The 17,124-nt window shown below is 42.8% G+C and overlaps 1 protein-coding gene across 1 annotated transcript; it reads right to left on the minus strand.

Moving 5' to 3' along the window:
• Positions 1 to 15,261: 15,261 nt before the first annotated feature.
• On the minus strand, positions 15,262 to 16,683 carry LOC128738105 (uncharacterized). Its single transcript, XM_053832961.1, has 3 exons — positions 15,930 to 16,683; positions 15,692 to 15,869; positions 15,262 to 15,622 (listed from the first exon to the last, which is right to left on the minus strand). Exons 1-3 carry the CDS (start codon positions 16,681 to 16,683, stop codon positions 15,262 to 15,264), a joined length of 1,293 nt encoding a protein of 430 aa, XP_053688936.1.
• Between the last annotated feature and the right edge of the window lie 441 nt (positions 16,684 to 17,124).

Raw genomic sequence — 17,124 nt, forward strand, 5'->3', positions numbered from 1 at the left:
TCAGTGTGAAATTCATTTGATAATCAAATTTGGATCTACTGTAATTCTACCTACATACATTGGCAAGTCCTTGAAATGATGGTGGCTTTCCCCTACTACTACTGCTACTACTACTTTAGTTTTTAGTTTTTAGTTTTTAGTTTTTAGTTTTTAGTTTTTAGTTTTTAGTTTTTAGTTTTTAGTTTTTAGTTTTGCTTGTATTGCCTCTGAAATCATTGACACCCCGATCACTTGCTAGACGCAGATCGTACACATGGAGAATAGTACGATCAAATCGTACTTCGACCACTACCATGTTGCACGTCATCTTATCCTAAGCCGAAGGAACGGGTCGAGATCGTCCAGCGGATCAATTAGATCGCAACTGGAGCTCTTACCTACGATTCCCACCACAGAGCGACGAAAGCTTTCCTTCAAACCTGTCACTTAGTTGGCTGCAGCTATCGCGAAAGTATAATCTCAGTTTGGATATAATTAAAATGTTTTGTGTCGACTTTATCTGATGCACTGGTAGGACTTGTCCAAGTGCGCACCGCTCTATTTGCGTTACCTCACACGTTACGACTGCTTCGACTAGTTGCAAATATTTATGCTTCAATTCAGTTGTATGAGTGCTAATTTAGTCATAAGCAAACTAAATGACCATTTATTATTTTACCGAATACGCATGAGAAAAGTTGTATGCCAACAATTGAAGTGTTGACGAAATTCGTCTCCTCTTTTTTAAGTCAAATCTAGACATTTAAAGAACCTATTCGAACTTACTTGGAGAACTACTTATATCAAATCAAACTAATTTTAAACATAAATTAAACTAATCGTTTCAAATGACACCTCTTTCGATAACCATTAGAGTTGTTCACCGGTTAAAAAAAGCATCGACGAAAACAAGAGAAGGTGCCCAGGCGATTAATAACATTAATAAATAATCATTAACCTTCCGATAACCTTGTTGGTCGGAAACTTTTCAACAGAGGAGGAGCTCTTATAGCCCTACAGTCGATTTCGGTAAACGCTATCGATTAGTATATCCCCTCAAGCGGTTCCCTGAAATTCGAATTAGCCAGCATAATCCTTTACGAGAAATGTTAGGCGCTAGATGTTCTTTTCGTAAATAAATATTACCAACAAACCAATTGCAGATGCTGCTCACTTTTGCAACTACAAGAAGCATATACTTAGCAAGAGCTCCTTGAATGATCATAAATTTTGATGCTAACGTAACAAATCATGTCGGACGTCAAAAAATGCATATTATAAATACAAATCACAGGGATGCTACCTCGCGTCAATCTTATACTGAATCAACCACAGATAGCGTAGTTAGCTTAAAAGTAACAAATCTGCAAGCCAGCTGTTACGTAAGTAGATCACCACTTCCAGCCAACTTAGCGACATGTCCGCGAAGTCGGGGCTCGCATTCAATAGTATGACCACGTAACATTTAACCTATTAAATTTGCTGATCCTTGTGCGCTGATGTTTCAGAAAAAAAGAGCTAATAATCGTGCACTTGGGAAGCACCGGTCCACACTGGTCACGATTCCTGAGGCGACTCCAGGTGAGGGTTCTTGTTCGAAGTGATGACTGCTGTTTGTGCCTCCCATAAGTCACCGGGGTCTTTCGTTTGATGTGGTAGCGCTGCGTGATCCAAAGGGCCTAAAGAAAACCAGAAAGTATGGTCGATGTTTTGTTTTTGTTGCCAATTCGAGAAACAAGCGACTGAAATTAGGAATCGTTTCGTAATTGAGCTTTGCATAGGGGGGTGAAAAACAGTTCCAGCAACCTAACAAGAACAATTTACGACCAAGTTTGATTTATAATCGATCTTTTCATCAGATAATGAGGAAAATACTCAATAATATAGTAACTATCGCTGGAAAATATTTTATATTTTTGTTTTACGAATCAACCGTTTGAAGCGTTCAAGTACATTACCAAACTGCATTTATAACAAAACGTTATCATAAGTCGAACCTAACGCGAACAAACCGTTGACCACTGTTACCCTTCAAAACAAAAATGCAAAAAAGTCACCCATCCAGCTGTTTCTGCAAACGCACATAAAAATATTAAACAGCCGAAGCAAGGTCCACCGGCTAAAGTCTCCGTTCTAACGACCCAAACATGCCTAGAATGTCCCAGACAAGTTCTCACTGTCTGCACCAGACGCGAAGCCACTGCTCTATTACCATACAGCGAGCATGTATAAGAATTATGCAAATTATGCTGATAAACTCTTTTATGGTTTTATATTCCCATATCGTTAGCACGACAACCCCTAGCTTTGGTGCTTGAAATCGAAGCTTGCGATACGGCTAAAACAAATTTTTGCACACATACTCTCGGGAGCATCCGCTGAAGACGGAGTGTCCGTACGTCGCGGCATCGGTCGGGTCGGGCCGGGCCGAGCCGAAAAATTCATGGTCCAAGCTGGAAATAAAAACCGAACCGAGAGAGCGCAAACAAGCGACGAACCCGCTGCTTTGGATGCTGCAAAACTCCGCGGGTATCGAGCACAGCGCACATTTATGCGACTGCCACATGACATCATCGATGGAAGATCAATTTTTAGAAAATCAATAAAAGCCGCATATAATCTACGAAAATTGGTGCTTTCACGCTGTGACTTTAATATAGAAACCGTCTAGTTGGGGGGATTCCACAGTTTTATTATATTTATTTTTTTTTGCAGAAGGCAAATCGAAATGAATTTGAACGATATTCCCGAATCGCTCGGGTTATATGCGAAATTGAACTCTGTTGATGACCGCTACACCTGCATGATCAACAACTTTTATGCTTTAGGTCATAAAAATAGAATAGCAGTAAAAAAGTTACGCACCTGATTATTTGGTATTTATATATATTCGGTCATGGGGCAAAATTAGGCTGAATAAACGGATCAGATTTGCGTTCCATTAATTTCTGTGAAGTCAATGTTTTACTGCCCTGTAAGAAAGACAAACTGTAGCCATGCGAAGTTAAAAAATGTCTATACTTTAAAACTTAACACAGTATCTTCAAACATTCATTTATTACATTACATTCAAATATAAAAGCTTTATAGTTATTTACACTTTTCAAATATTTCTGACACTGCTCAAAATAACATTCTTTTTGTGAATGTAATTTCGATTTAATATTATTTTAAATTAAATTCAAATCTTTCATAAGCTAAACGTTTTACTTTAATAAATTATGTGAATATTTTCGTTCTTAGGGGTTCGGTAAAAATTTTATAATAAAGCACGGTTGCTCGTTGGCACGAATTCTGAAAAATCACAAAATTTGTATTTTTTAATACTGCAAATGGAACATAGTTTTAGTAAAAACATTAATAACAGTATGCGAGAGTCGTACAACCAATTAATTTAATTTCGATTTCCTTTATATTTAGAACCGCAGCCGCAGCATGTAAGTACAGGATCATTCAATATCTGGAATGGAAGCCACCACAACCCACAATAAAACATAGCTCAGCTATAAATCCAGGACAATATGGTCTATATTTTTACGACAAAAAGATTTGTTTTCTGATATTGAACTTATTGTTACTCTATAGGTACTTATTCAAACAGCTACCATATGCGCATTAATCAAACCTTCGTTTCGTAACCAACAATCTATGTACCATACCGCAGCTTTGAATTGTCGCAAAAGGAACGCTTTCCAGGCCCATGCTGCAATGTCGTTCAATCGTAGCGAATGAAACAAATAATACAATCCGGTTTGAGTTTATTTCATATTTTATCTACATTTTGATTTGCACAGTATGGGTGTTCGTTGTCGGAATGGATAAATTACGATAAATCTCTGAATTCCTGTGCAATTGATATCTAATTATATAATGACGAAATGGAAGGCGATATATTGCACAATTGTGTCTCAATTGTATTGATTGTATTTATTTCCCGCTTCTTGGATGATGTTTTTCATCAACACAGTCTTATCAAATATGAAATAGATTCCCACCCCTCCTGGTTTGAAACCTGGTTTTTGAAAGAATTATAGTTAGATAAATATAGGTAATGAAAACTTGAGTGATTTTTATTTGCATCACTGGTTGCATCCTTGATTTGATTTTTCAAGTAACAACTCTAAAGCCACTTGGTTTCGCTTAAATTTTATAAAGGTTTTATTGCTGTATACCTGCTGTATATGCTGTAATACCAAAAGGATACGAGTTGATGAATGGCTAGATAATGCAACCAGACCCCATAGTGGTTCTTGGCCTCTTATCCAGCAACTTCTATCCCTATCTCCTCGTGGTACCAGCAGGTGCCAGAAATACGAGTAACTTTAGCGGAGAACGGATAACGGTGGAAATTAAGGTCGCATACCAACACGGACGGAGACAAGATGGCAGCTCTATAACGAGACTCGGTAGCCCAAGTAAAGCAATCTACCTAAACCGACTTTACTACAAACATTCTAGCTAATAGGGATCTGAATATTCGGCATCGGCCTAGGCGACAAAACATGGACAACGAATGGATACTCAGTACTTGGAATTACAGATCCCTAAATTTCGCTGGAAGCGACCAGATGCTGCTCAAAAAGCTTGACCTCGTAAACTAGGCATCGTAGCTCTGCAGGAGATCTGTCACAAAGGAGTGGAGGTTTGGAAGATCTGCGGCGGAAGGACCTAGTTTTATCAGAGTGGTGACGCTACCAACGAACTAGGAACGAGCTTTAAAGTGTCATGCAGAATGCAGGATCGCGTGATAGATTGGAGGCGATCAACGAGAGAATGTGTTTATTGAGAATAAAGGGCAGTTTCTTCAATTACAGCACCATCAACGTGCATTACCCGCATAAAGGTATACCTGACAACGAGAAAGAAGCATTCTACACGAGTCTGGTGGCAACGTATAACAGCTGCTAGCCACGGGACATCGTCATCGGGGATAGGAATGCCCAAGTCGGTAGGGCAGACGGCACACCGACTAGAATTATACGGAGCAACGATGTATAAACTTCGCGCTTCCCGAGGCCTGGTGACCGGAAACACCTTTACCATAAAGCCTGGAACCTGGAAATCACCTGACCAACGTACAACGAACCGGATTTACCACGTTCTTATATAAGACCGATCACGGGGTGCGGATATTGACTCTGACCATCACCTAGTAGCAGTATATGTGCGCTCAAAACTACCAACGGTATACCAGAAGCCGGGCCCCTACTACTTTACTTACTTTACTTTTTCGGCGACAATCCGCTTATCGAATCAATGCCGAATTCAGGAGCCGTCTCCACATTACTCGGTCTTGGGCTGCCACTCTCCAGTCGCCCCTAACACCCGCTGTTCTAGCATCCTCGTCAACAGCGCTCATCCAACGGGTACGGGGTCTGCCTCGAAGTCGTCGGCCTCTGTCGGGTTCTCTGCTAAATATTGTTTTCGCTGGTGTCTCATCCGGAATCCTTGCTACGTGGCCAGCCCACTGTAGCCTGCCGTATTTTAGTCGCTTCACAATATCCGCATCTTTGTACACTTGGTATATTTCATGATTCATGCGCCTGCGCCACACTCCTTCGTCTAATATGCCGCCAAGAATTGATCGCAGGATCTTACGCTCGAAAACGTCAAGAGCTCGTTGGTCGCTCTCTTTCAACGTCCACGCTTCGTGGCCGTAGAGTACCACCGGGAGAATTAGCGTCTTATAGAGAGCGAGTTTTGTACGGAGTTGTAGGCTACGGGACCTCAGCTAGCTACGTAATCCGTAGAAGGCCCTGTTGGCAGCCGCTATCCGCCTTTTCACTTCACGGCTCACATCGTTGTCACATGTCACTAACGTACCAAGGTAAACAAATTCGTCGACCACTTCAAAAGTATCTCCCGAAGGGCTACCACGCTCTCTACCAGCCACCATATACTTTGTTTTGGCCCTATCCTCGCAGCTTCCTCTTTAAGATGCGTGTACGCTTCTTCCACAGCTCTACGGTTAACACCGATGATATCGATGTCGTCCGCGAACCCTAAGGGCATATGAGATTTCGTGATGATGATACCGCTTCTCTGCACGCCGGCCCTTCGAATAGCACCTTCCAATGCAATGGTGAACAGCAAGTTCGATAGTCCGTCACCTTGCTTCAAACAATCTAACGTCAAAAACGAGTCCGAAGTCTCACCCGCTATTCTGACGCTTGATTTTGAACCATCAAGGGTAGCACGTATCAGCCTAATCAGTTTTGTTGGAAAACCATGTTCAAGCATAATCTGCCACAGCTCGTTTCGTTCAACTGAATCTTACGCCGCCTTGAAGTCTATAAACTCTTGAGGATCTGTCGCAAGGTAAACATCTGGTCCGTCGTGGAGCGTCCCTCTCGAAAACCGCACTGGTATTCGCCAACAAAGGTTTCCTGTAACGGCCTCAGTCTGAGGAACAGGATGCGGGAGAGAATTTTGTATGCAGAATTGAGGAGAGTAATTCTTCGATAATTGCTGCATTCGAGTCGATGGCCCTTTTTGTAAATTGGGCATATGAGACCTTCCAACCTGTCCGTAGGTAATTCCTCCTCAGTCCAAGCATTTAGTATAACCTGATGGATTGCACAATACAGCCGTTTGCTCCCGACTTTCAAAAGTTCGGCGGGGATGCCGTTCTTTCCAGCTGCTTTGCCGTTTTTCAGCTCTCTCGCTGCTTTCCTAACCTCGTCCAAAGTTGGTGGATCCACAGCTTGTCCATCATCCTCAATCGTTATCCTGTTTCTGTTGACCGTTCCATCTTGTTCACCATTCAACAATGCATCGAAATATTGCTTCCAACGCCTAGCCACCTCCGATCTTTCGGTAATCAGGTTCCCCTCCTTGTCGTTGCACATAACAGGAGTTGGCACGGTCCGGTTCCTGATTCCGTTGATCGTATTAAAGAAGCTTCTTGTATCGTGCCTCTCGAAGCAGTTCTCCGCCTCCGCAAGAACGCGATCCCAGTGCTGACGTTTCTTACGACGGTGAAGTCTCTTTTCGGCATCTCTCCCTGGTCTGGCGTGTCACAGTTGCAGCCAAAATGTGACTTCTGGCTCGATTCTTCTCATCAGTCACTCGCTGGCACTCTGCGTCAAACCACTCACTGGAAGTGGCTGCAGCAGTAGTACCCAACACTTCCCGTGCTGTAGTACTGATCGCGTCGTAGATGTGTCTCCACTGTTCGTTCAGTTTCTCTCCGAGATGTTCACCGATCCGCTCATCAGTCTTCTGAGAGTACTCTGCAGCAACTTCCGTTTCACCTCCTTGTGCATCTGCTGAGTGTGGGGCAAAAGGAACAGCCTTGCCAGCCGTGAGCGTCTGACTCCAGGTTAGGGGCGGCTCGCGACGGTGATTCCGTTGCACGTTGAATCACCGTTTCCGTACCAGGTATGCGGCTGTATCCCAGGTTAGGGGCAGCATACAACAGCGACTGATCCGGAGCGGACGGCTGACTTATGAAACGCTGTGTCTCGCCAGCTATACCCAAGACAGCAGCCCTGTTCGCGAGACTAGGCATCGCAGCCCCAGTAAGGCAGTATGCTCAAACAGCTTTCGCTAGGAGAAATTCAGGAAAGGAACTACAACCGGATAATCGGCATGGACCCAGGCAAAAGAAAAAGGACAACGATTATTGGAAACTTGGTACTTGGAATGTCAGGACTCTACTTGAACCGGCACGCGCGGGTATCCTGGCAAGAGAGCTGCAGAAGATGAAGGTCGAGGTTGCAGTCATCCAGGAAGTGCGGTGGCCGAAGACGGGAGAACGTGAATTCCGCGGAGTAGATCCTATTGCGGGCACGACATTCAAGTATCACATCTACTACAGTGGCGGCGATAAAGCAGAGCATGGAGTCGGATTCGTATTACATGGAAAACAAATGAAGCGTGTCATTAGGTGGAGGCCCATCAATAACCGTCTATGCGTGTTGAGAATTAAGAGCAAATTCTTCAACTACAATCTGATAAATGTGTACGCACCGACGAACGACAAGCCCGATGACGTAAAAGAGGCGTTCTATGATCTTCTCGACAGAACATATGGAGAGTGCCCAAGACATGACATAAAGATAGTCATCGGGGATACAAATGCACAGGTCGGACGTGAAGAGTTCTTTCGTCCCGTTATTGGTAGAGAAAGCCTCCATTCTACGACAATGGAAGATAGTAATGTTCTACCACCTGATGTCCAAGAAGTCAAGCGATCAATCGGGTTGTTAAAGACCAACAAAATCGCTGGTAAGGCTCGTATACCAGCAGAGATTTATAAACATGACCGGGAAACGCTGGCAATTGTTCTACACTGGGTTACTTCCAAAATTTGGGAGGAGGAGAATTTACCGGAGAAAATGGATGAAAGAAGTCGTTTGTCCCATCTACAAAAAGGGTGATCGGCTCGACTGCTGCAACTACCGCGGCAAAACGCTGGTAAACACCAGCTACAAGATACTCTCTCGGCTCCTGATACGTCGGCTGTCACGGATACCACATGTTTTCGTAGGGAATTTTCAGGCAGGCTTCATGGGGCTCGTGTCACTACCGACCAAATATTTATCACCCGACAGATTTTGCAGAAATGTCGGGAGTACAATGTGCCTCTCATTTTTATTCATTTCGATACGATACGGTACGATACGATACAGTTGATCAAGACCAGCTATGGCCAATAATGCACAAACACGGTTTTCCGGATGAACTGACCAGATTAATCAGAGCTACATTGGATCGAGTGATGGGTTTCGTGTGCATCTCGGGGACACTCTCGAATCCCCTTGAGACACGACGAGGATTGAGACAAGGCGATGGCTTATCCTGCATGCTGTTCAACATCGCTCTTGAGAGGGTCAGCCGGCGAGCGGGCATCGAAACGAGTGGCACGATATTTACCAAGGCTTTGCAGATGACTTTGAAATCATTGTCAGGAACTTTGCAATGGCGCAGGTAATCTACGCCAGACTGGAAGCGGGATCGAGGAGGATTGGGTTAAAAATTAATTACGTCGAAGACCAAATACATGAAAGGTAGAGGCTCAAAGAAAGCAAACGCGTGCCTCCCATGAACGGTAACCGCTGACGATGATGAACTACAAGTAGCAGAAAAGTTCGTGTATTTGATATCGCTGGTGTCCGCGTACAACACAAGTAAAGGCCCAAACAGAATGCAGCGTTAACGCATCCGTCAGCGTTAATTTGACAGTAAACCCATGGGAAAACTGTCAGAATAACGCTGACGGACGCGTTGACGCAGCATTCTGTTTGGGCCTTAAGGAGCGCTTTCAGCGAGGCGCATTCAAATATGAAATCGGGCTTACCCTTCGCAATACGCTAAGGTCAAGAAGCATTCAACGCCGTACGAAGCTGACAATGTACAAAACCTGTATTAGACTAGTGGTTCTTTATGGCTTAAGGACATACGCCATTACCGTGTTCAAGTGGAATGTAATGCAGACGATATTTGCTGAAGTACAAAATGAAAGCAGAGTGTGGCAGATGCGTATGATTCATGAGCTACATATACTACTTGGAGAGATTCTCATCGTACAGTTTGCGAGTCTTACTACCGTCATAGATCACCAGGGATCACCTCAACAGACTGAACCGCAAATCGATTTCATCGACATTAGAACCTATCGTGGCACTAACACTAGCAGTAACCCGCAATGCTGCAGTCTACTTTACTATTGATCGAAAGCGCAGAGCTTTGAGGTAGTACTAACCGAAGTGCCTTGTCAGGACTGCTGGGATAGCGCTGAAGCAGCTATCAATAGCGTTACGGTGACTGGTTCGACGAAGAACGTCAGACAATGTTAGACGAGAAGAATGCGGCGCGGGTGCCTATGCTACAGCAGGGAACCGCCGAGTGAGCCGAAACGTGTCAAGTTAAAGATGGAGGAGTCCCAACGGATGAACACGAGGTGATTGAAAGGTGAAAGCATCACTGTCAGGGCCCGAAAACGTCACCTTCAACCGCAAATCGTCATTCAACAATGAAGCAATCCCAAATCCCAAGTAACCAAAAGTTTCGATAAAAGTGAATTTTTTGGCTTAATCAGCTGCCTAAATAATCATGAGTAGAATTCTATTCAGATTAATTTTTGAGCAACTAACCATACTTAGGTTCGCATTTGTTGAACAAACTAAGAAGGGAATGCTAAGCAGCTTTCAAACAGAACTAGAAAGTTCGCATAAAGTCTGCTTAGTTCGCTGTATAGAACACTGTTTCTGATTTACCACATCCTCGAAACGAGCTGCTCAAGAACAAGTTATTGGCAAAATTCATGTCACTAGCGGCGTCAGAGATGGCGCAATGCATCAGGATAGGCTTACAACGCGGAACGCTCGAGTTCAAATCCAGCAGCGGTAGATGTTAGTTCGAGTTTTTTTATATGGTCTATTTTAATCGCATGAACCGACTATACAGAAGTTAGGAGGAGGCGGAGGTAGAAAATAGAAGAAAAGTATAAAAATAGAACTTAAAGTGCCATTTTATAAATTTTTGACGAAGTTGCTTTAGAAGCTGCTTAGCGCTCTATGCAGCGAACTCAATCCAGCTTTTTACGCGCTACAATGGCGAACGCTATAAATTCTGTTCGTAATATGCGAACAATCTTTTTGACAACTCTGCATACATCAAATCTGGCACTCTTCTCTTGCAACACTACCGTGCTCTTTCTTTCGTTTACGCCAAAGAAGGAAAGCAAAAATGTGCGAAATGTAAACAAACCATTGCTCTCCTTCTTTTGCGTAAACGAAAGAAAGAGCAACACTGCCGTACAGAAGAAGAGTGCCCAGTTTTGATGGATGCAGAGTTGTCAAAAAGATTGTTCGCATGTTACGAACACAATTTATAGCGTCCGCCATTATAGCGCGTAAAAACCTGGATGCAACCTTACAGTTCGGTTACTATAGACATAAAGCTTATTAACCTTCCTTAGACACCATTATCCGAACTCTAGATTAATTTCAAGTTGCATGTTGAACCTTCAAACTGCATGTTGAACTTTCAAGTTGCTACAGATATTAACGGTACTTTATAGAGAACGAAGTTCGGTTTACAAATGTAGTGTCTGGTTGTTCAGCAAAAAAAAATCTGCGGAACTAAATTTGAACCCAAAATGAACTTCCAAGTTCGTTCCTTAAGTGAAATTCGAACTTTTGGTTGCTTGAGACGCTTGTTCTAATTAATCTAGTCAACATGGAAGTTAACCTAGGCATGCTCAGAGGTGATAGTAATATCCCAGCATCTGATCTGCAAGAATTCAAACGAAAAATCCAAGCGCTGAAGACCAGGGCTTCGACCGATTGCACTCAGTAGAACGGACGCGTTCTAAAGCTTTTTAACATTTTCATTTCGATCAAGTTGCCTTTACCGTTTGGAGCAGCGAATGACTGCAAAACAGTCAAATGACTGGCAATCACCACGCTAACGAAAACCAACCGCACAATCGTATGATTCAATACTACAAAAAAACAACCACTACATGTGCATGGAAGAAGTCGGTCGAACTCCGTCCAACACAAACGAATATTTTACTTGCGTCGGACTGACGTCCGGGTGACAAACTAGTACTGTGAGCAGTCGATTTCGAGACAAAAAGAGAAACGAAAAAATACGTCACCGTATGCTTCCAGTCAGTTTGCAGTTTATATTCTCAAAGCGCAAAGCAAAACGGGAGATCGACTGTTTGCTTTTGCTGAGATGCCGCATGAATTGTAAGACGGCAGCAGCGCAAGCGGCGGATTGACTAGATTCTAAAAACAGTCAAATGATCGTTCAAAAAGCGGAGTTTGAATGCGGAAAGTTCGCATTCACGGCAGTCACATTCAACTTGCGATCCCTTTTCAAGCCCTATGCTTGACAAATGGTGAGTATAATGTTAATTCGGCATAATTGGTATAACGGAACGCAAGGTTGTTCCCATTAGGTACCTGGTATTCCTGGGGTTGATTTCTGATAACAAATATCATTATTGCTCTGGAGCAGTACGATAATTGAATTTGAAGTACCAGAACCCGGAATGCAGGTAGCGAGACTACGCCGTAGAATGACTTAAAAAAAAGTGAGATTTTGCAACAAATCTCATGAGCCATGGTCGTAGAAGAGCGGTTGCGATTACTAAAGTTGAAGAGGTCAACTTCAGTCGATACTCTTGCTTCGGTAAGCCCTTTCACGATCGATGGAATCATAAGCAATATAAGCAAGATACCAAGAGTTATGCATATTGGGTTCCATAATGAGGTTGAGCAATATTATAAGCAAGATACTAAGAGTTATGGATATTGGCTTCCATAATGAGGTTGAGCAGAAAGATATTAACCTTTGCGTAAGATTCCATTATACCAGAATGATTTATATTATAAGTCCGAAAAGCTCTGCACTGAAAAAAAGGTAAACTATCTCGTTCATGAAAAGGGGGAGAGATTGAAGGATCGTAGTAAACTGTATAGCATTAGGTATCCTTGACTCCCTGTAACTACAACGGAATAAATAATATTGTCATTCCGGTTTGGACCACCAAGCAGTGAAGATTGATTTTTCCTTTTACACGTAGCACTATCATCCGATATCCTTACGACGTGTCCGGCCCATTGTAATATTCTGACTTTTGCCAGATGGGAATCTCTCCAGGCAGTGCCTGCAGCTCATGATTCTTATACCTCCGCTATTCTTCGCTTTTTGTTCGTACTCGGTCAAATATCGGCAGCATCTTCCACCACTTGTGCTCCTTAAGCAGCGTCACAGCTTCAACTGCTTCAACTGACCTAACTAGTCAGGGTTCTGTCATTGTCAGCGTATGCTTCTTGTTCGTAGCATTTTGCGACGACCAAAGTAGGCTCAATTTCCAGCTGAAATGCACCGCTAGTTCTCCTTATTTGTGTTGTTGTCCGCTGACATCAATGTTTTCAAATATACGAACTCATTTACCACTTCTAGCGCGCATTCGTCTCCTTTGAGCCTCTGCTTTTCGTTTATTTGCTCTTCGACGCCTCTATTTATAGCCCTATCCTCCTAGATTCCGTCTTCAGTACGGCTTAGCTAGCCTCCGCCGTCGCAAAGTTGCTGGGTATAATTTCAAGATCATCTGCGGCGGCGAATTGACTACTTTTACTGAATAACATACAGGAAAGTCCTTATCTTAGCCGCAACTCTCTGCGCGGATCGAAAGGACTTGGGAATGTCCCCGAAATACACATGTTGCACATCACTCGCTGTTGGGTAGCTTCGATCGGCCACGTAAGTTTTTCCAGAAAACTGTTCAGATGTATCGTATGCTGCCGTGAAATCCACGGAAATGTGATGAGTGGGCACATTGCACTCTCGACATTACTGGAGGATTTGTCGGAGCGTGAAAATTTGATCCGTAGTAGCGTAGAGCCCGCCTACCGAATCTCTTGCTATTGGGGAGAGACGACGGAACAAGATCTAGTGGAGTAGCTTGTAGGTGACTCTGATCAGCGTAATGCCGAGATAATTGCAGCATTCAAACCGATCACCCATTTACCTAGTAGATGGGAAGTGCCATCTATGTTACCATTTTTGTCGAGCTACTCGTATTATGAATGTACCAGTACCTTTCTTCGTGACTAGTGCTAATAGTAGTCACAGTAAGCCCAATTATCGCACTGTTTCACTGTGCCGAACTAAATCATGCACTACGAGTTATGAAGAGTCCATTATGTAATTGATTTCTGTCTACAAATTGACAACATCATACAAATATGGTCATTATATCAACCGTAATAAGCGTCACCCTAAAAATAATTGAATTCGTCCCTGATGTCTGTCCGCGCACGATCTGGTGGCGCAATGCTTCCTTAATTAAATTCTTTACACCGACTCGACAGAACGTATTTATTATCGCTCTGAACTATCGCTGGGTGCACGGATTGATGATTATCTTCCTCAATAAGAAACACTTTTTCATTCATTAAATCTCTATTCATAGGTCGAGTTCCATTCAAGTGCCGTCCGGCGCTCCGTTGCGATTGTAAATATACGGTTGTCCATAAGGTTCGACCCTGCAGCGTGATGCCGTTTTGCCCTATCGCTCCCCGGGAGATCACGCTTTGTGTCTGCGAGATTCATATAATATCGATTTAATAGCCATCTGCGGCCAACTGCTGACCAACAGGTGAAGAGTTGCCCTTCGCGGAACGCGGAGAGGGCAAAATATTAACTTGCAGAACCGTTGTTCTATTCAGCGGAATCAGCAGCTTGTGATTGCAATCACACCCAGCTCGATTTAAAACATTCATTGTGTTCACACTATTTTTACTGATGGTGCTCGCTAGTGTTTTGAACAATGTTATGGTAGTTTACACGAGTACATTAAACGTATGATTCATGATTTCTGTGAAGCCATATAACACTGCCTCGAACGATCAAAATATGAAGCAATTTTGGAAAACTACACTGGCTATTACCAAAGTCCGTTCCGAAAAAAAGATACTTCCAACTATCGTAGTAGTGTTTCGGGGCGAAAAATATTTTAATGTTCCTCTCTGCTAAGGTAAGCTATTATTGATCGTAAAATTGGTTCCGCCTTACGCCCGCCAATGCTGGGTGAACGAAAGGTGAACTAGACAAACAGCTTGTCACGCCCTTTTGGCTACAGATTCATAGTTTATGCTCGGCAAGAGTAGCACTACTCTGCAGGGCAAGGCCGGCCATTTGGCTAATGGGGTGGACACCGTGCGTCGCGGAATTATCAGGAAATCGTTAAAATTCGTGAATTTCTGATCACTATATTTGTTTATGATCACCGTATTGATTCATCGATACCCGTGAGATGAATTTGGTTTGGTGTTATTGGTTATCTTATTTAAATCAGTACGAACTTATTTAAAACAGTTTGTTGCGCTAGTTTGTTTAAAAGATTTTTTAATCCAGTTTAGAAAGATTGCCACTGTTAGGGCACAGGACACAACAATTTTGAGAAGAATGTTACCTTCGGTTAATTTAATCAATTTATCAGCTGGTTTGATTTATACTATTGGAAATTTTCAAATTGAAGAAGGTTTTTTCTACCTATTTCAATAAAATTAAAACATTAAAGGATCGTTTTCATGGTCTATTTCTACATCTTCTAAATCTATTCAAATGAGATCTACACCAAAACGATGTGATGTCTATCTAAGTTCGGATCATGTAATGTTAGGCATCAACGATCTGCGATATATGAAACCTACGCATAAGACAAGTTCAATTTGCAATTTAATGGGAAAATTGATTTAAATTTTTAATAACAGCCAAAACGATTGAAAACCCATACATAACAAAAATATGCGCAGCTCACCACAGAGGAACTCTATCCGTGCTCCATCGTAGCAGCTTGAAAAGCTGTTCATTATCAGAGAGACGTCCGTGGAAATCCGCTTGTCGAACCAAATTCACGAACTCTGCGAAACCCTTCCTTTCGGTGGCAAGTGCTCCAAAACTGCTGGCTTGGATCATTTTGTCCTCCTGTTTCAGATTCTGATAAACACACCGGGCAGTCTCAAAATCCTTGCTTGCTTCCTGCAAACGACCACTTTCGAAATTAATCTCACCGGCCAGTAGTTTTAGTTCCGCATAACATTCCGTCGACCTATCATGTACAGTTAACTTATCTACCGATTTCAGCAAGTGCTCACATTCCTTTGGTTCGTTCAATCTGAAAAAAATGATCAGTATTACCCGGAAAAATGTACGCTTTATTAGTTCAAGATCCGGAAAAACTCACCTGCGATGCGCAGCTGCCATTCGAATTTTAGTTTTGCAAACTTTGTCGACAGCGTGAATACTTTTCGCTCTTTTTGACGATTCCTTGTAACAGTTCAAAGCTTCTCGAGGTACTCCCTGATTGAGTAAAAAATCGCCATAATTTAAATAAGAGTCACACAAAACATGGTCCAACTTTGCTATAATTAGAAGACACCTGTGAGATAGTCTTTTTTCCGATTTTTTAAGTGAATACTTACAGTTCACGGCAACCTCGTGACTCAACCGCATATAAAGTTCAAATTTTTCCAAATCTGACTTCCTGAATTTTTCGCTTAGTTTAGAGTACCCAATGAATAATTGCTGCAGAATGCCGTTGATCAACGGCGACGTTCCGATTATGTCTTTCTTTTGCTCCAGAACCCAGTTTTGATTGACACACGACCTTTTTGCCGTTTCCAGCACTTCGACAGCCTCCTCTAGCTGACCGGTAGCGATAAGTAATCTGCCATAATGATAATTTGACAAAGCTCCCACTCGACCTGCCTCCAAACAGCAATCTTTACAGCGATCCAAACTAATTAGAAAGAACTGCCGGGCAATCCAGCGCTTATGCTTATCCTTTTCAAATGATTGTCCAATCTTCAACAGATTTTCGATTTCATTATCGTTCTGCTGATCGATTTTATATCCTTCAGTTTCCCGCAGCGATTTGTAAAGGAAATTAAGTAACCTTTTCGAGTTCTTCATGCGATTATCCTCGATCGACTGATCGGAAGTTGGTGGCACGTAGTCGTGCTCATATTCAACTAATTGCAGTATCAGATAGGCAGCATTTACGTAACCGGCTTCATACAGGTCGCTGGCCAAAGCTTCATAGAATGGGATTCGGGCGCGGCGTACATCCTGAAAAGTCAGCTGGGGAACTTTCTTGCGCAGCCGGGATTTAATGGCCGGCAGATGCCCTACGATGGCCGTTGTCAGACCGGGCCGAATCAGGCTGTAGTTACTCATGTCGGGCTGGTTTTTGACTGTTACGTAAGGCATGGGTTGCTCTGAATGCAAAAGCACAAACTGTTTTTAATATTTTTGATAATTTTAAGTTTTATTTTTCGAAGCCTTGAAACCCAAACACTGATTGATTTTGTTTTCAGACGCATCATATCCCCGCCATTAAGGAGTGCTTTCACGGTGGAGTGCAACGGCATTTTCTTTTTCCTCACCTTTCTGTTTTCGATCCAATTTGCCGGTAAAAGATCATAGTTGCTGGTATGTAGGGTACAATCAATGTATAGCGCACGGGCTTAAAGGTCCAATTCAAACGACGCGACGGCGCGGCGGTGACGACGACAGCAGCAGTATTACAAAAGTTGCATTTTATCGACATCATACAGGTTTCGCCAACATAATTTACCACGAATCAATCAGTAGGTATTAGGTGTTTCAGTATCCATA

The sequence above is a fragment of the Sabethes cyaneus genome, chromosome 2, assembly GCF_943734655.1.
Source record: "Sabethes cyaneus chromosome 2, idSabCyanKW18_F2, whole genome shotgun sequence".
Taxonomy (NCBI): domain Eukaryota; kingdom Metazoa; phylum Arthropoda; class Insecta; order Diptera; family Culicidae; genus Sabethes; species Sabethes cyaneus.